Genomic DNA, 20809 nt, shown 5'->3' with positions numbered 1-20809 from the left:
CTCAATTCCTTCAAATTAGACCAGAAGAAAAAAAAAAAATGAGTGACACTCTTCAATATGAGAAGGAAAAAAATTCCTACAAACTTCAGGCAGTGAAGTTATGACTCACCTCCACTTACCACGGGCTATGGTGCACAATACAAAGAATATAAAAATACCCTTCAATTAGGGCCAGGAAACAGCTGTCAAAGTTTCCAGAGAAATTGTAACTGTTTCCAATCATTATTCTGATACGTCCTATGGCAAACAAATACCCCTTAAAATTCCATCCCAGAACAATAGGCACAATATAGATGCACAAACAAAACAACAGGGATCTCCTCCATTTATTCCTTTAGTCTTAGTAAGATTCTTAGTATCGACATCGCTAGAGAGTTTGAGCTTATACATTTTAATGCAAGACACAATATTAAACATTTTGAGCACACCATGTACTTACACAAAGCAAGAGAGCATAGTCTTTACCTTGTTATAATTTAAATATCAGATAACCCCACAAACAAAGGATACAAAGCAATAAAAACAGAGAGGGATGCATTGAGGATTGATCAATAGGTAGTAAGAGAAAGAGGAGAGCTGCAAAGGAAGATTAATTTAGCTGCATATTTACAAGGCTTGTTAAAGTACAGAAGGTAAAATGATGGATTGCACAGGACTGGTAGGTGTAAGGTAGCAGGACACTAAGGCAAAAGGCAGGGTGAAAATAGGCAGGAATAAGCAGCACAGTGCAGGCGATAAACAGCTCTGAGAGACAGAAGGGAAGAACTGAATGTGATACTACAGGGCAGCAATCAACAGTAGTCTGTGCTCCAGAATAAGCTAAAAAAATACTGCAGGGAAACAGTGCTGTTTATACCACTTTCAGCCTTACTAGATACTAGTTCTAGTAACCCCAAAGGTACAGACATTTTTAAGGGCTTGCATTGCTTTTTGATACTCTGCCAAATGCTGCTGAATCCTCTAGAGGGGAAGGGAGGGAAGGGGGGCATTGGGGCAATTTGAGGTTCTCAACCTAATGCTGTGCAAACTGCCACATTTATCATCTCCTGGGAAAGGATTTCAATATTAAAAAAACCCCGTAAGAATGAATATAACAGTGGTTGTCTTTATTTTCTTATGACTTTTTATGGAATGAAAGGAAAACATCTAGCAGTTGCATCAGACACAAGATGATCAAATGAGCATTACTTGTATTTTTAGTACTTCTACTTTCTAAATCCAAGAAATCTCTTTCTGCTGTTTCTTCCTGTGTGAAATATTCCAGGCTGTATTCTAGCAGTGTCACTCATCTGTTAGCAATGCAGGATTATGTCCACCACATAAAATTCCCTTCCACTTACTGAAATCAGTTCTTCTGTCAGGTGGCATCCATATTCACAACCCACACTAAGGCAGAAAATATCCCATTAAAAAGTTCCCCTTTCCATCTCTTCCCTTCTTCTCAATTGACAAATTCCCTGCGCTGGTATTGTATTGCAGGAACTATGAAAATCAAGTAAGCATGTTATGATGCTGGAGCAGAGGAGACCCTGTGGTAGTGGTGATGAGGGTTATTGTATTTAACATCTTTTTTTTTTTTTCTACACAAAGACATTAACAGTCCTAAATCTACCTTGATCTCCATACACAGGTGTATGCAGAAGTACTTTCAACTTAATTTGGAAAGAATTCTTTTCTAGCCCAGGACTCCTTCAAACCAATGTTTTGTTATTTTCCTGTGACAGACATATGGGACTCTTCATATGCTAAACTTTAAACATCCATGAAGTGCTGGCAGAACTGGGACCTGTGTTTGGAAACACTAAAGGCATAAATGCTAAAGCAAATTTAATGTTTCCCATTATATGGACCATTAAACTAAAGCTTAAAGAGCTTTTAGGTAGCTGCTCTACCTTTGATGTAATAAGGGCTTGCTTTTCAAAAATGCACAAAAGCACATTTCCTTTGATATTTGGTTTTTAGAAATGAACTAGTTTCCTGAATCTCTGCTGTTTAAGCTTCCACTGCACCCCTCTGCTTGCATTTTGTTTAATAGAAATGAATCCACATTACAGTAAACAACAAATCTCTCAGTCTTTAAAAAGTAATCCCCACTGATCAGTAAAATTACCTAGAAAATATATAGATAAGAGTAACACATACAAACATCCAGTCCTTTAGTCCTGACTCACTTTTTTTTTGCTTTAGTTCACTTTAGTCCCAAACACATTTAGAATATAACTTAAAGCTAAGCCTCCTCAAAAACATGCATACATGGTCAAATAACTTCCACAATCTCAATCTATTTTGAAACCGTATTAAAATCCAATTGCCAACATTGGTAAATGCCAAATTCTTTTCCTCATCTTGTCTTCAGTGGGAGTTACAAAACCTTATGCCTGAAATTGTGCATTATTTCCTTGAATGCTCTGGCATCAACACCTAAATAATTAAATCTTTCATTAAGTCAGTTTGTAACTCAGAAGAAAATAAGGACCTATACAGAAGCAAGAGTAATTTTATTTAAATGCTTGTGAAGCTACTAGGAAAAAGCTAAAAACTCTGGCAGTGTCTGTGTTCCTAGCTACCAGATCTGGTTTAAATTTCTGACGGAATAGTTTTCCACTGGAAAATGCTGAATTAGTGAAATCATTATGTTTGTCAGGAACGTCGATTTAATCAACTCTTGATGAAAAAATTTCTGAAGCCTTTCGTCTGAAATGAAAGCATGTTGCTCAAAGGAAGTGCTTCAACCTTACTGAAACAAAACAGAGGTGCTGTTTATTGGAAAACTAAACTCTCCCTCCTTCCAAGTCAGTATAGAACAGTCTACAACCCAACTGGCTTTTCCAGCAGTTAATTACTGATTTTGTAACACAACAACAACAACAAAAAAATCCACCTAAACTCATCTGAACACAACCCCACGTATACAACCATTCAGCCACAGCAATGACAAGTGGTTTCATGAAAACCAGGGCATACAGCTTTTAGAAGAGAGGCCTCTACAGCCAGCATGACTACAATGCCAACCCTTCAGAAAGCAAGAGAGATTACTGAACTCTTATCAATTTTCCCCCTGCTGTACTGTACCTTTTACATCTCTGGAAACATTTTTCTTCATTACTGAAATACAAAACCTCATGCTTCCTGAGCTTAGATAGATATGAAGAATAACATTACATCAAATTGATTCTATTAACGAAAAGAAAATACACTGTATTTAAGAGGAAATCAGAAATGTGCAAGCTTTAAATCTTCAACTAAAATAGCAGCTCTGTTTTAAACTTCCTAAGAAATGGTGTCACCAACAGAATGTGATTTTCTAGAGCATTATGAATTTTAATCTTCTTGGAATTTCTTTTCCTTAGTTGTGTTTTACTGGGCCACTGAAAATCTAGTGAGCAATTTATTTTGATATGCAAAACATTTCTTGCATTTGCTTGTGATAAATTGATGTATTAGACAAAGCATGGCTGGCTCTGTGAAGGGTCAGAGGGCTGAACAGTACCACCAACCATACTTCCGCAGAGAAAAAACTTTTGAGTCCATGAAGCGTGCCATAATTGAAAAGAAAAATGTTTTGTGCTCCCAGTTAAAAATTTTGAAGTGAATACTCTCACTTCATGGTTTCAGCTACTGATCACTAAAACCCTTACCATTTTTGGAAACATGCCTAAGTGTAACAGTACAGAGAGCCACAGTTCAATTACACCAATGTGTATGAATCCAGTAAGTTAATTAATTTAACTCAAAACCACTCTGCTGAATACCTGTCATGTCTGCTTCTGATTACTCTCATAAGCATGAAAAAGGCAAAGAACAAGCATTTGTTCTCCCTACACACACATGCACTAAGAACTTTTCAGCAATATCAAAGAAGAGACATCCCCTTCACTAAATGAGTAGCCAACTAAATTGCAGACACTTAATTGTGGCATCCAAGAGAAGAACCACTGTGTGGGTGGCTGATGCCTCCTTTTTGAACAGCAAACACACTGCTAACTTTTAATCCTCCAGAAGCGCTATGTACAGCTCAAACCAACAGAGCACCCCGTTACCTGCTTGCTTCTTGGCTTTAGCATCTGCCTTAAAAGCCAGCCCATGGCCTCCCTCCTCTGCACACAATGATCTGCTCTGAGCAGGGCTATGCCCCTCTGGCAGAACATACAGTTCAATGAAATGCCTTACTTCACAAGTGAAACATCCGGAGTTCCCTAAGCAGGACTACTCTGCAGAGTGCTTTTAGGAAACATAAAACACACAGATAGTGAAAGGTTAATCTGAAGGCCCCAAACACCTTCTCTCTTATCAACAGGCAGTGGAGGAGAATGCGGACAAAGCATCTAAGGCATCCTTACATGGGAAGGTGCATTAACAGATGGTGCTGACAACTCATACTACATGACAAGGCCCTCCCTTCCCAATGAAGTTTCTATAGATGTCAAATGGACGGACCTTAGCCATGCACCAGCCTGCAATCTATACGCAGGTCAGGTACAGCAAAGCAAGCTGCCCTGGGATGTAAATGAATTTTGTCTGCCTCTGGCCGCTCTGAAGATGTCAATAAGGATAAAGTGGCAGATCCTGTGGCAGAGACCAGATTTTCCAGGAACAGAACTGGGACTTTCATAAAACACTAACAACAACTTCCTCAGCATCCGTCTTGTCTAAAATTCAGATTTTTGGTCAGTGTCATAAAAGAAGTGGTAGCTTCTACCTTTCTTGGAGACCACCCACCTCTCATAAGTATACATGGAGTTTAGTTTCTTTAATCCTGTTATAAGCCAATGGGAGGTGGACTTTCACCTGCTCTGTGGGAAATGTATGCTGTCCTCAACATCCTGAAACAAAGACCTTTTGTTCAACTAACAAATAAATTGAAAAATCAAGGTTAGCGCTTAATCTTTCACCAGTTAAACCAAAAGAAGGAAAGACACATTAACCCACAGGGATATCTTTTAAAAAATGCCATGTAGAAATTGAGAGTAGATGTAATCAGTAAAACACTACAGAAATGTCATAATAAGCTAAAGGTGCAGGACTGTGAAAAGCACACTTCAAGTTTTTCATTCCGGCTGACTGGTTTGCCATAAACCTCACAAAGGGTGGATTTAGCTCCACTGGCAGCATCACCGTATCGCAAAGCTAAAGGTATTCTCCCTTACTTCCTCCCCAGTAGACAACAGTCTTGTCACACACTCAGAATAGCTGAATGCATAGGAATACTTTTTTTAATCCGATTCAGATTTTACTGATTTTTATCTAATAGAAGATCTTCTTTTTTAACTTCCAGTGTTAAAATAGTAATTTTATCAACTATTATTTTCACTTACAAACTTAATAAACCATAACCAAGGGGTTCTCCTCCCCAGCTCGCAAGACTGCCATATCCACAGAGGTACTACATCATCTTCATTGAAGCAGGATTGATCCTCTTCTTGAAACCAGTTTGCAAGAGACTTGGCAACACAGAACATTCCCTGTATTCATGGCTTTTTAGAAGTCAGCAAAGCCAGGAAGCTATGCAGAAGCAGGTGTCAAAATACTCATCATCAGACAAACATCACCTGACAGAAAACAGTATAGCTTCCACACTATATGCAATATTCTGATTAAGCACCTTGTCTGCACACAACCCCTTCTCCCTGTCCCCTAGTCTCCTTTCCTCCTAGCTACAGATCGCTTGCAGATAGAAGACATTTAGCAAGTAAGGCAAAGGCTCTGCATGCTGGGTATAATACAAATTATAAAAGTATATATACACACTCTTCCCTAAACAATGAAAATTACACAAGTTGGTGAAAGACCCATATGTATTTACCAAGTCATATCTACAAAAAGTATCACAGGCCCTAAGCATGCACTGGGAAAGCAGGAGGACACAAAAATCATAGCACTAGCATGAGAACTAGATTAAAATAAGAAACCCAAACCCTAGAATTTAAATACGTTTTTCCTGTCTGGAGAAGGACTTGTGCTTTTTTTCCCTTCTTTTTTTTTTAAAAAACCCCCACTAAATGAAAGCAGATATTCTTCTGCTCTCACTTAACTCCCGTTTGAGACTGAAGAGAAAAAATGTGGCAATACTCATCTATAAGAGCTAGCAATATTATGCCAATTGTTTTCTTGTGTTATCTAAACTGTAAGCTTTTGCACCTCAATTCCCAGCTTTCAGAGTGTTGGCACCTTTGCAAATTTGAATTCTAGTTTTCTTCGTGTACTTCAGTCCACACAACCACCTCTTCCTCCAGCAGGTGGAGATACAAATACAATGAGAATTTTCAGGTTAAAAAACAAAACAAAAACCACTGTGGTCTACAATCCTGCAAAGAAATGGATAGGACCAAAATTTACAGTACTCAGATCTCACTCCTCTATTGCCTCTTGCTTTATTAATAGCTATATAAAGTTTTAATAGATTAAAACACTACCTAGCCTCAATGACAACTCCTGTCAAAGCATGACTTGACAAAAAGAAATGAAACTGATGTAATTAGTTAGGATGTTAAATGAGAAACTAACAAAATGTACTGGCAAAACAAATTCCTTGTTACAAAAAAAACCCTGCAACAAGCCACATAGATAAAATACTAGAACAGAAAACATCAGGACATGTCAGCTAAACAAAGACCTCTTTGAGAGCATCTGACTAATAACAATATTCGTCTGCTTTTAAACAAACTTAATAGAACTTTTGATATCTCACCCATAATCCAGTTCCTTCAAGTTTAGGCAAAAAATAGCAGAGACTGAGGTAGTATTGGTCCCCACCATAGGAAAAGCATTTGCAGGTGCACCCAGGCATTAGACTTTGGAGAATTGAGGAGGGGGAGGTGGGAAGCAGTTATAAGTGCAATGATCACTGGGAAATGATTCAATTGGAGCTCATGTCTTCAAGTCCTGACACTGATCTGCTACTTACAGACTTTCTTGCTTTTAATGTTTTGATACTCTTTGCCTTCTTTCTTAGTGTTAGAACTACATTATGTGCATTTTCATAGGAGGAGACAATTAGCCAGAGGTTGTTTGACTTGCCAGCTGTAACAACGCAAATGAGTGGCAGATCCAGCATTTTGAACGAAGCACTTACAATCCCTGCCCTCAAGCATGTGTCCTCCTACTAGACCATGCCTTCAGTTTACTCCTTTGTGCTATCCTGCATACAAGTTTTAATATTCATTCAAAAATCATGCTGAAGAAATGCGTCACTACTATCACGTCCTCTAGACTGGAACACAGACTGCGCTCGCAGGGTTTATCGTGCATGTGGATTATTCTGAGTGGCTTGTGCACTGACTCACAATCACAAAATGGCCTAAGCTCTTACCCAGCTATTTAGATAATGAAAGAAGAAAGATACAAAACAGATTCCACAGCCAAAAGATGACTCACGGATCATCTGTGGTAGTCATTCTGATTTATGGGACAAGCGGATTTGGCCCCAAAGGATGTTTCAAGTTCCTGAGGATACTGGATGGTGACAGATAAACCAAACACCCTGCATCCTGTTTTATTTATCCCCACTCCAGTCTAACTATCTTGTAGATCTGGCAGGTCTTCTAGAGTTTCACAGAGTTCTATGTTTTCGTTTAGACACTATTCTGCGTAAGTATTATTTAAATATCAGAGAAGGGGATGGTGTAGTTCTCTTCAGAAAAGAAATACAGCAAAGCAGAGGACAACACAGAGCATCTCTCAACAGGCACTGGGAGGCTACTAGGTCACTAAATACTCAAACTTTTGACAGCACTGTAAATGTATGTGGCATGGCAGTAGATAAGAGAAAAAATGTGGCTGTCTTCCCAGTGACCTTATGAACTGACAGATGGGATAGCAGTTCACAGTTTCATACTTTGCTTTTCCTAACATGGATGTTGGGGGATGAAGGAGGGGGGATGAGCTTCCCAAAAGAATCTGAAGAGATGTGAAGGACAACACTCTGAATGCCATTCGATGCACAAAGGGTACAACCAGTCATCCCAAAAAGCCAGATTCCTCAAAGTTATCCCAGCATTTCTTAATCTGCTACACATGGGAAGTCTGCATTTTGCTGTGATTCTCTGGTCAGAATTCTTTAGTCATCGTCTGCTCAGATTACTCTGCAGAGCGGCATCGCCCATCAGCACTGCCAGGCACTCGCTCGCTGGCTGTTTGAACCAGGCACTGTGAGGAAGCTGGCACAGGAGCTGCGATGTTCAGAATATTCAATCTTCTCCTCAGACTTTGGCAAGCTGGTCTCTGTTAACTCCACATCTGCTGCAGGGACGTGGCAGCGAGTCTTCCCTAGCTCCAGCTTGCTCCCAGGCCAGTGACCTTAAATAAATGGGGGTCCTCGCAGACCAGGGGCTATGTAAGTATGAGAAACTTGAAGAAATACAGGAGAAGCACTTGCTAGAGGTAGCATACTAACTTTATATTAAAAATACAACAATTTTCCATGTTGTTAAGAAGTAATTCCTTTTTCTATGAAAGGCCAAAGGAAATTTACTGGATTACTATTGGGAATATAAATGCATTTTCAAAGAAAACCAGGTATCAGTACCAGAAGCCGTTGCCCATTTTGCATCCTTACCCTTAGACATCTGCCTAATCTAATAGTCAGCCTGGGCTGATAGCCAGTGTTCTTCCATTACAGGTTGAGCAATCTTATCAACAGCTGGGCAACCAAGTGTAGCAAAAGCAGGACTAAGAAAGTGACAGGGCCTGTTAGAATAAGATTTCCTGAATGAAACAATACACTGATGATGGCTCTTAATTCAGAGACTCGATACCCATTTACGTTTGATTGTCAGAATGTGATGCAAATGTCCAGTTCAATTTTATCACTTACTTCCCCAGTAGGATCCCTGATACTCTGTTTTTAACCAACATTCTGTAAGAGGCTTTGTTCACTGCTTTACCTTAATTTTTAAAACTTTAACTGAGTTCCGCACTTACGTGAAGTCTGAAGCTGACAGTTTGATTGCTGCCACCTCTTATTTTCTCCGGGAACATGAGCATAATCTATCTGTGGCACATGACGCAGTCCCCCACATGGCCTCTGGGTTAACTTCCCCATGAAGAGGACATTAGAAAGCAGAGTCTAAACACAAGTGTTTGAGCCGAGAGCTGCAGTAAGCATAAACAGCATTCCCTACAGGGTGGGGTTTACCACACTGTCTTTGGGACATCTCTGCACTTTCGGTACAGAGACATTGGAGCTGGGTTAGTATATGGTAACCCAGCACTAGAGACATCAAGAGCATGGAACAGACACACAGTTGCACCAGCTCTAATTTTTGAAGCCTTAACTAGTAACTTAAAAATGCACTTTTTGATTGCAGTCTACCATCAAAGGTAAACTACGAATTTATCTTCTTAGACTACAAGTGAAGGTAAACTACTGAGCATGCAAAGCAGCTCAGCACTATGGCTAGTTGAAGATAAAAATGTAAACCCTGCTTTGAACTCCTGCTGCTGGGCTGCAGAAATGAAGTTTCTCCTCACAAGCTTCTACCGTTATTCTCTGAACTGCACTAACTCCGGCCCAGTTTTCAAAAGACAGAGACATAGGCAGCGCTCACAGAAATACGAGATACTTGAGCCTGCAACATGCAGGCTTCTAGAAAAGCTTGTTATTTAGAAGTTGCATCTGCAGTGGAAACCCCTCATGTTTAACTAGAAGGAAGGGAAAGTCCTGGAGTCTCTTGCTGAGGACCAATCTCCACAGCTGCAAGAAGCAGTTGAGGTACTGGAGACATCAGTCGGAGAGCAAGGCCTCCAACCTCTTTATCAGGACATGGATTGGATTGAATGGGAAACTAGGAAATTCAAGTCAGCAACAGTCTCCTTGGTTAATGCAAGGAAGATGAAAAGCCTAAGTGTCTAGGAGGTAGAGCTCCCAAACTGTAACCCTCCATCCCCATCCCCCACCATCAACCCTCCAGGCAGGCTGTCAAGACTTTAAGCCCCACTGCTAGGAAGCTGTAAAGTCAAGCTAGTAAGAAACTGGACAGTTTTTCAATATCTTGCTAAAACTAGGACACTTCTGCAATATTGCAGAGGATGCTGAATCAGCACACTCACACGGAACATCCTTGCAGGGGAAATTTCTCCCTAGACCACTGGTACACTTAGTAAATGCTAGACAGTTAACTGAGGAAACATGGAGATTTCTCTCAATATAGCACACTTTTAAAAGACAAAGTAAAATCAAGGAATTAAAACTGCTTGGGATTAACACTGCTCTAAAGAATGAGTTCATATCGTCTCTGCTCCCAAATTAGACTGTTGCTTTAAGCACCACAGCTAAACTCATTATATATTCTTACCAGCAATATGCTATTAATATCAGATGTGAACAGATATGCCTTGCCCTGCACAACAGACAATGCTTTTTTTCCCCATTTTAAAATATTAATTCCTTTGTAATGTGGAAAATTTTAAGAGATTTAAAGCATTTGTAAAGTGTCATGAAAAAGGCAATATAACTAATCAGGAACAGCAAAAACGGAAACAAGATTAAGATATTGCAATTTAATTTCCTAGAAAATAATGTGCCACCAGCTGTGTAAACTTTCTCGTAGCTAAAACAAATATTCTGAAAACAAGGCAGGCAGCTGATTTACACTGTAGGATGTTTCCTCACCAGTCAAGCCTCCCAAGGAAGCTCTCGAGTTCTCTCTTAGACTGTACAAAGGCTTTGAAGACAGCCGTACAAGAAACTGATCTGATAAGCAGGATTCTGAGCGACCTTTAATTCTTTTGTTCAACTCATTAACTCTTAGCTCCTGCTGACACATCTAGTACTCCCGCCACATATACTATGTGCTCCCTGAACGTAACAAATAACCAGCACAGCATGCAATATTCTTCTGACGTACCAGACACATGCAGACTCTAGCAGCTGGACTCTTTGGTTTTGCCTCCTGAAGAGAGAGGCGACGGCCTACCTGCTGATTCCAGTAACAGGCACTGTGCATTCTGTAGAGTTTCCTCTTCTGGAGACTATGAAGTGGCCTTGTTCGGGCAGATGTGCTCACATTAGCCACAGAAAGAGATCTTAGTCTTGTCCTGTCTCTCCTCCTCTTCTTGATGTGCTGATGATCAAGCAACCAGCTGCTGGAAGAGGATACCTCTCTGTTGTCTGAAGCTCTGCAATTTCATGATTAATGAGGGGAGGAAATACAAGAAGTTACATATGCACCACATGCACAGGCCAAGATTTCATACGCTGATTAGCATTAGCAATCTAATTCTAAGAGAATTTTATAAACACTAAAATGTTTCAGCACCCTGTTTCTGGAAACCATGTATGTGCTTTATTTGTTCTTTGATTAATTCTATGTTAGGTCATGAAAGGAAGTTTATCATTCTTGTTATAATACTTTTCTGCTCATGGAAACAAATGTCAAAACGAAGCTAAGCCCTCAAGCATATAACGTTTTTTGTTTTTTCCAAATTCAAGAACTCTCTTTCTAACACTTCTAACCCCTATGAGTTTTAAGTTACAATTAAGTATTTCCCCACATTCCATTCAAGGCAGCAGTCATGCTAACACGAAGGAGACCTAAAGTGCTGCCCAAATACTTCTGGGATTTTCTAGTTTTTCTCAAGAACTGAAACTTAAGCAAAGCTTTACAAACAGTGTCCATTCAGTGCAGGGGCTGCAACTCACTGTGAAGCATTTGTATCAAGATTAGGAAGTCTGCACACTTAGTTTAACTAACACAAGGCCATTAAACTTTACTTCCAGGAATGTGCCAATAGGGCTCTTCAATAGACCCCAAGCCCAGCCTGGGGGAAGCTCTCAGGGAGGAGGGAAAGCCTAGCCTGTTCATCTGTCTCTAAGACCTAGAAGCTGGTTAGACCCAGATGATTTGGAAGCATGCAAGCTCAGCTCCAGCCACAGCATGACAGGGTCTACATTTAATGTTAAAATAAAGCTTTCCATGTGCCAAGCTCAATCTTACCTGCATTTCCTGAAGTCTATCCCTTTCAAATCCCCCTCAGTCTCATAGCATCATCCCTCTAGGACCTTACCTACACACACACTTGCTATACTCATGTCCTTCGTAATACAGTATGCAAGCACAAAAGTTGGGGGGGTCAGGGAAGAAAGCGGTAGAAACCCCTATACATATAGCAACATTGGATCACTCTCACCAATCTACAGCCTGTCTGCTCACCAGAACAGGGAACACTACAAGGCAAGAATTCAAAACACCCTCCATTCAGGTGGGAATGACTCAATGGGAACAATGCACTTTACTTTTATAGGTATCCTGATCTTACTTTGTTGCTGTAGCAACATCTGCCTGCAAAGCTGAAGGCTTGCTGCAAAAAGCACTCAAGTGTGCACTTATTTTCACAATACTGAAGACCTTGACTGCAACTTTAAACTGCCTGAGAAGCGGAAGCATATGAGGTATTTTGGCCTTAGTTCATAACAGGTCATCTATCTGCATGAATTATTACTTTCTCTTATGAACTTTATCTGGTAAGTCACAGCCTTATTAGCAAAGTTATAACACACAATAAAACGTGAAAATTAATTTATTACAAGGCCACTTATCAATCTTTTTTGACATGTAGTATTCTTCTAACAGTACATTTTATTAAATAGAAGGGCTTGCTATGAAAGCGTGATTAAACACCATCCCATGCTGTGCTGGTGTGGTAATAAGGCTTTATAGGCATGAATTTGAGCTGTCCTTCTGACACATCAGAACAATCCCAATAAGCAACCCAGACTCAATGAAACAAAATGTGCTAATTAAAAGAGGGATGGTACAATGTATTTCAAGGAACATATTAGTAAGTGCCAAGACAAAGCCCCCAAATACTCAAGCATTACATTCTTAATGCTAACAGCAAATTTTTAAGGTTTGAGAAAGAAATAAAATCTTTAAAGTCCATGCAAACGTTTTCTTAAAATACTTTCTCTGAATTCTCAAAAACATTTTCTCTGTAATTATCGGCCTCGAAGTCAGATGATGCCAAGCCCAACTTCCAGACTTCCACATACTTCCCTCTTACATGAAAGACAACTCGGACAGGTAAATTAGAACAAAAAGCTCCTCAGACTGGCTCTTCAACTTCTGTGATTCCTGCCTTTGTTCTGGTGGTCTGCCCTGGTCTTTGATAATCTCTCTTCAGTCTCTGCCAGCTGCTCTGTTTACCCTCCTGTGCCTTACAGTAATGCACGGCTTCATTTTCAGATGAAGCAGAGATCTTAGCTCTGGGGCTTGGAGCTCCAGTACACAATAGTATGTTTTTCCTGCCACTTGTGTAGATAGGCTTCCCAGTCAAGGTTCAAATTACCCATTTATTTTGATGTTAGTTTGGGTGTTTTTCAAAATGTGATTCTACAGAAGAATTGATACGAACCATCACCAGATGTAAAATTCACGAATACAAACATGCACAGCAATGGCCATCAGACAGGCAGTATCTGTACTGAACTTTTTCATTCCTCCCTCCTGGTAAGAAAGTGGCTATCACTAGTTTAGGGAACTGCTTCTACGAACTCTTACCTTCAATGCATCTGGCTAATCTTGGCATCTAGATTCACTTGAGCAAATAAAAGCTACATAGAAAAAGGAAGCCACTAATGAAATTAGACCTTGGCAAATAGCAATTCAAGGTTACCCACATTTCATCAGCCAGGAACTGTACATGCACCAGCATTTCCACTGGGTATAGCCCAAGTAACCAACCGCACTGCAACCCCATGATTACCAACCTCAAAGTATCTCATGCTTAGACCTACTTTAAACATGGACTATCTTTCACATCTAAGAGTCTACAACTAATTTCAAGAATTTACTTAAGTAAAAATTGCTATCATCCCCTTTTTTCCCTCTTCAGAACCAAAAAATCACCTCACTTTCCATTTCATTTTGATTTTTACTTTCTCAAGTACTTAATACAGTCAGAGGGAGCTCTAGGGCAAGCGAGGGAAGAAGTGGCCAAAACCTGAAGTTAACTGTAGTATGTAACTGTCAATTAATTGCACACAAAACTACTACAACAACAGAATACAACAAAAAACTGAAACACACTCAAAAACCAAGAAGTAGGAGTCAGTGAATTTCCTGGCAGGATTCTCATGATAACCACTCCATATAGTGCTTAATTATCATCTTTAATGAACAGTATTTATTTGCAGATTTCAAAACACTTCACAAGAAGTGAAAAATTAAAATTAACTATTTAACTGAATTTTAAGATGACATGTAGAAAGGACTCGAGTCTCTCAGATTCCCATCCAACACCTAGCTCACCAACTCCAGTTCGGAGCTGCACCACTGAGAAAATCTTCCAAGTCACTGTGTTGCTCTTAAAATGGAAAGAGGACTGATTTGGGGCAGTGTCTGACGAATCAGAAGAGAAGTGGCTTGAAGTTACATCATTAAAATTCCCTCGTCATGAAGTCAACTTCATATGCTCCTAAAAACATTTTTAAAAGCAGGAGGCCTGTCTTGTCTATTTCGTGAAAAAGTTACAGATTCAAGACACAGCCTTCTAACAGCCTAAATTACTCTCTTCTTCCACATGCCCATCTCTATTAACAACTCCTATTTCAGGGCTATTTTTATTCCAAAACTCAGAGGAATCTTCTGATCTCCCCCCACATTATTTGTAAACAACTGATATGTCAGGAGCATGAATGTGACGTGACAGGACCCCTTCATCCTTAAATTTAGGGCACAGTCACACAATCGCTTTGGAACAGACGGCAGTTAAAGAAGCTGCCCATCCAAGCTGCTCATTATAATCTCTTTGTGGGAGGCTACAGCCTCTGCGGCAAAGCTGCTGAAACAAGACGGCGTGGCCAGCTCTTCTTGGAACCAGGGAATTTCATTCTGCTGCAGACACTACCATAAACCCCCCAGCTCCAGTAGGGAACACGTTCTTCATCAATCTGATGCTAATTAAGACCTACGAATAACAGCAACCCCTCCATCCTCAGAAATCACATTACCAGTTATCTCAGGAGAAATATCCTATATACCTAGCTCTTTCATAAGACAGGACTGTAGTCAATTACCTTAATGCTGTTTGAGACTACTACTGATTATAGCCTGTACTATATTTTAAAATCTTTGAACAAAAGACAGAATTACTAAGAAGTATGGAGTAGTACTGAGAAACATTTTTCTACAATATTAATTTCAAGCTGCTATAGTCATCCAGGAAGGTATATCCATCCAGAACAGAAGACCACAAATGGAAAAATATTATCTCCAAATTCTTAAAAAAGCAGCTGGCAAAGATAAATTTGGCCTTGTATTGAAAACTTATGTGCTTAAAATTAACGAAGCTGCCACAGAAAATCTAACACTGACCCACGCTGAGGCACAGGTGACATTGCTTATGTATTGTACTAATCTAGTAAAGTCTAGTTTGTTGCTTTTCCAGAAATAAAGGTGCGCTCATGATGACAGAATGTCAGTCCAAAATAATCAGTAGTGTGTTATTTACTGTATCCTTTCACTACTTCACAGACACATTCATCTTCCCAGTACTTAAATACACTTACAGTGACTGCATAATTTATGTCTTCAAGAACAACACAAAACCCTACTACTTTCAACCTTACAAGCAAGACGACTTTTCCTGTAGCTTGCAGAAAGCAGCTCTCTTTTCCTGATTTACGACTGTAATGATTTTCAGTTCCATCTACATAACTTTACCAAAAGTTATTTTAAAAAAAAAAAAAGCTACCATACTGTCACCTACCTGAAGGAGATGCCATTGACCAGCTGTCTGTGCCTACAGGTCTTGGATGAAAGAGATGAAGAAGCTGGAGACAGATTGAGTGGAGCAATTAGGCTGCTGATGATTTCACTCAGTTGCGCACTCTGGAAAAAATAAAAAAAATAAAAGGTAGTCAGACTTTTATACAGACTCAACAGCAAAAAAGTCCTGCGTTTTTGTTGTTTTCCTACTTAGGATTCCAGTCACATACATCATTGAATAATCATATTTAGTTTCTTCTTGTGAATAATCAGGAGTGGCATGTTTTTTCTTTCACAGTTATTATGCTCAACTGTACAAAAAAAAAAAAAAAAAAAAACCAAACACAAAACCCCAACAAAACCCTGAACAACCAGCCAGCCAAGGACATTGTTTATACATTTGAATAAGTAGTACACAAAACACATTAGTGATTTTAGTATTTTAAACAAAGGTTTTAAAAAAGGCAAAAGAAACCAGAACACTTTACAGCTGATACTACAACAGCTGCAGCCCAGAGCTGCTAACTGGCCATTCAACAAGCATTTCAACAGGGGGGAAAAAAAAAAGTCTGCTGTCTACTCATTGTACATTTTGTTCACTCAAAGTGTTTTTCTTGTTAAAAGAATCCTCTGCATTGCTCAGTGTAGTTTAACAAAGGTGTTTTTACAAAAGGAAGTGTAACTACAGACAGAATGGCTAAAATCTTCTGGTATCCTCAGAAATAGCACCAAGAAGCCCCCACCACACCAAAACCCAGACTTTCAGAACTGCCCCAAAACAAATGCAGCTAATTTGTTAAGACTAAAAATTACTCCTTATAAAGCAATGAATTGTGGACTGAATCCAGATAACATTTCACAATGATTTTTTTGTTTTAAATGTCAAACCTTAAAGGCTATACTGACAAGAAACATAGCTTTCTTAGAGGAAACTGTGTGCTGCACACTAAACAGAAATTAAATGCATCTGAAATGGCATACAATTTTTTTTTAAATTTTAAATTATTTTGTAGGATTTTCATTTAGAATTAAGTTTGCTTAAAACAAGAATTGCTAAAGGTTATCCAGTAAGTTTTCTTTACATTTTGAGGAACTACCATTTATACAGAAAGAGACAGAAAAAAATATTTTCCACTTTATTACAACTCATGTCTTTCTTCTTAATGCTTAAGTGATGCAGTCATGTAAAAATTTCACGTCATAATAAAATATTCAGGGATGGGTATTAAAGCACAGAAATAGCAAGTTAATTAATTATAAAAAGTCTGGACAAAGCAAACAAGACGCCAGTAAAATATTTAGCAGACTGATTTAAAAATCTCAACAGAATTCAATCTGTAAGAAGCAAAGTCTCTACTGAATATAAAAGCACCAAAACAATGGCAGACTTCCAAAACACAAGGAAAAGCACACATCTTTTTAAAACACTGCATAGCTATGAAAAGGACTTGAAAATAGTATTAATAAAAATTGCCAAGCTCAGTCACTTTGTATTATAATTTTTTTTTTGTTCACAAGTAAAATTATTTATTTTTAACAAAGAAATACTTTAACATAGGACTGAAGAATTCTGTGGTAATATCTGTGGATGTACTTCAGCCTACAATACTCCTGACACTGAACAAGAAGAAACTCAGAATTTCAGAGTTAAGGGTCATTTACAGAACTGACAGTCAAAAAGCAAATCAAACCACAAAGCTTTTTGTGGTGTAAAGGGAAGAAATCTGATGTAATTTGTGAAATGCCTTAAAGGAAGAACATCTTTACTTCCAAGTAATTTTCAGATCATCAAAGTTCTTGGACCTCTGTTTGTAGCTAATTGGGGACCAGGAAACACACTACTATTACTTTAACTGTCAAATGTCTTACTGAAAAGTGCGTTTAATTCTCCCACTATCACTTAAAGAGGGGACACTCACCACATTCTAAAAATGCTCTTTGGTTTACTTTGTGCAATTGCCAGCACTATGCATATAAATTTCCTGTTTCATTGCTTCCTCACTCCTGTCTGTTGTGGATAAGATCTATCAAAGAGGGGAAGCATTTTAAGAACAGGAAAGTATGACTATCAAATAAGAAAAATTGGCACAGAGATTCAGAAACGGGCATTAGTACCTGAAGCTACTTTTACCCCATTTAAATAATGCGTGTATGACCAAGAATTTATGTACAGCAGCAGAGCAACATATTAATGCACCATATTGCCTTTGTCATGTTTGCTTTACGCTAACTACATAATTTTATCCTGAAAACAAATTTCCTGTATCTCCTTCAGCAATGTGATCCTACCACATTCTTTATGCACTTTCTAGCAAAAGAAAACCCTGTTGGAGTCTATATCGTAATTTCCTGGAATTAACCTTGGAAATTACTGTTTTGAACACCATGAACCGAAACTCCACTCACAGCTATGCCTACGCTATGCCTGTTAAGTACCTGGAATTCCTCAGCTCCTAACTGGAGTCCTATGACGCTTGAAAAGGTAGACCAACAATTGTATTGTGTTGGGGCTTTTTTCTTTTTAAGTGCAACATACCTCCATCTTCAGCTCTACTTTCTTCTCATGTAAGTATTTCCTGAAACAATCTGTGGCTACTCTACATTGAACCTAACTATAAAGGAGAGGCAGGTTTGTGGATAGCTATTAGAAGTGGTTATGTGGCCACTTTGATGGAAACAAAGCAGTAACACAGGCACGTCAGAAATAAAAGGTTAATTTGTAAACCTGGTGTACAATGTAGTTATTTAAGCCCTTCAATTCATCAGCAGCCCCTCTCGGGACTGCGAAATATCCTCCTTTTTGGAAGCCATCACCATGGAACCTGCCCTATTTCTGAAGTAAATAATTTGGCTCCATTGACCATTCAGTTCTTATTTTACTTTACCTGTTTTTCTATGTTTCGTAAAAGCAGGGTAGGACTGCTGGGTGACATTTCAAAGTCATGCTCCGGCAAAGAATCCTGTCTCTCAACGGCAGCTTGCGAATTCCCTGTAGCGTTTAATAAAGCTTCTTGGTCTGTCAATTGTATTTGCTTCTTCAAAATGTCTTTTGGAAATGGGAATTCTTCTAAGATCACCATCCCCTAGACAACAGCAATTGAACACAGTTGGTTGACAACAGATTAACCCTCCTAAATCATTTTTAAGGGGCAGTTGAACTGGCACATCCCCCTTAAATCCTCCCAGCAGCTATTGGGAGCACTTAAGCTACATTTTAAATACACTTAACAGCTAAAATATAGAAATAGTAGGCATTTTCATTAATGAAAAGCTGCACCATTTATGCTACTCCTTATAACAGCACTCTAGTGTTATACCACTGCTTAAACATCTGTGCCAAAATTCAAATCAGAAATTCATACTTATTACAGCAACTGTATGACCATTTGCCCGCTGATTTAAGAAGAGGTTTTTCTGTAAGAAACAACCATCCTTTGATTTGAAGTTGGCTATAGTCTTTGCAGCCAATAAATTTTGTGGAGGCATTTTAAAGTGCCCTCTTTTTCTTATTCCTATCCATGTTCTAAGCAAAACATCAAGGTTGTTATTTTTTATGTAGCAGAGATGGATATAATGCAAAACAAAAGCCTTTTACAATTTAATAATTGATTTTTTTTAAGGTGAGCATTTTTAGAGTTTCATAATGGCAGAGGTAACTATCATAAATATTCTACCAATCTCATTGCTTTTCAAGACAATCTCCACAAATCTGGTACTAGATGTGGTCTGTCGTCTAGAACGTCACCTAATATAACTTTATATGGAAGGGATATAACAGCATTTCAAAAACAGAACTAGGAAAAGAATACCCCAATTGTGTTTTCCACATGACAGATTAGAACAACAGCAATCCTAGGTAACATCTCAGCTTGTTTTAACAACTTAAAACGTCAAACAAAATAATAAGCAAAAATAACTTTGTAACAGTCAAAGCCAGTTCCTCAAATAGTGCTTCAATACATCATTATCTTGAGCAAATAAATTTAATACCTAGAAAAGGCTATCAAACCTCTGCAGGCTACTTCCAAAGAGAAAGGGAAAGAACTTACTTGCTTTTAAGTACTGACTGTTACTCAAATATCAAGCAGATATTGAAAGAATGGGACCATTCAATTATATTGCCCCAAGTTTTTCTTTCTAGTGAGAATATTCCACTAAAAAGCACGGGAAGATTGTCAACATGTGAACACAAGGAACCCCTATACTATTTCTTTTAGCAAGACAGACTTCACCTAGGTTGTGGCTGTGGAAAATTAAGGATCTTACAGTTTTACTCACACCTTGACTCCTGCCTCAGCAGCAACTAGCCCTAGACTTCAAAGAGGAGACTAGGAGAAAACATGAAATTGTCCTGTTCTCATTGTGTCTCTTATTCCCCTTTTTGAGTTACAAATTCAAAGCTGAGAACAAAGATATTCTCTAAAAACAAACATAGGTGCTTGAAAACTTGCTTTAGTGACCAAAAGGGGCACAGAGATTCTGAATTTCCATCAAGTCAACACCAGATTTTCCACATTCATCAGGTAGTAGCCCATCATCTGTGATTTTCCATTTACAGCAGATGGAAACTAACCCAGACAGTATCATATGACGATCTGTAGACCAACAGCAGTTACAAAGTAGGCAGTACATTCAAGGAAATTCAAGTATAGAACTAATTTCTATGCAGCACTACAGGAGGACAAGCTAGCTCAATAGCTTTAGACTCTTTTAAATTCTAAAATCTTTAGATCATTGTAGTAGAAGAATCATAGGTCGTGATCACAGAGAGAACAAAAAAAATAACCCACAAAAGTCTAAAAAACAAATTCTGAAGTCAGAGGAATAGGAAGACACACAGGAAAAGCCGTGAGAAGAGGGGGGGGACACTCCCTCCCTCCACTGGAATTTTATTTTTTTAAGTTGCAGAGTCCTGTTGACAAGCACAGAAAGAGGAAAGCAGAAAAGGAAGGAGAAAATTGACAGACTGTACGAAAAGTGAGAGATGGAATAGAAAAGAAAAGACAAAGAGTAAAGAATGAGAAGACTATTACTGACTATGTAGAAATTATAAGTTAAATGAGCTTACAACCAGTAGGTTTTAGCAATGAACTCCCTCCTCCCTC

At 38.8% G+C, this 20809-nt stretch overlaps 1 protein-coding gene across 7 annotated transcripts in view; it reads right to left on the bottom strand.

Moving 5' to 3' along the window:
- The window catches only part of KANSL1L (KAT8 regulatory NSL complex subunit 1 like), a 65976-nt gene that overhangs the window by 19708 nt on the left and 25459 nt on the right, over positions 1-20809 (bottom strand). For 4 of the 7 annotated variants that reach the window (XR_004841659.1, XM_035891917.1, XM_035891911.1 and 1 more), the window contains exons 5-7: positions 18590-18787; positions 15706-15827; positions 10845-11115 (exon numbers count right to left, since the gene is read on the bottom strand). Coding sequence is in view for 4 of the 7 variants with exons in the window: in XM_035891917.1 (XP_035747810.1) it covers positions 10845-11115; positions 15706-15827; positions 18590-18787 (591 nt within the window). In the remaining 3 variants the exon portion in view is untranslated. The remainder of the gene's footprint in view (positions 1-10844; positions 11116-15705; positions 15828-18589; positions 18788-20809) is intronic. The other 3 variants (XR_004841657.1, XR_004841658.1, XM_009636669.2) reach the window with 1 other exon arrangement.

This window comes from Egretta garzetta, unplaced genomic scaffold (assembly GCF_000687185.1).
Source record: "Egretta garzetta isolate BGI_Z169 unplaced genomic scaffold, ASM68718v1 scaffold230, whole genome shotgun sequence".
NCBI lineage: Eukaryota > Metazoa > Chordata > Aves > Pelecaniformes > Ardeidae > Egretta > Egretta garzetta.
The sequence above is the reverse complement of the archived record's forward strand: the minus strand, read 5'-3'. Positions and strand labels throughout refer to the sequence as shown.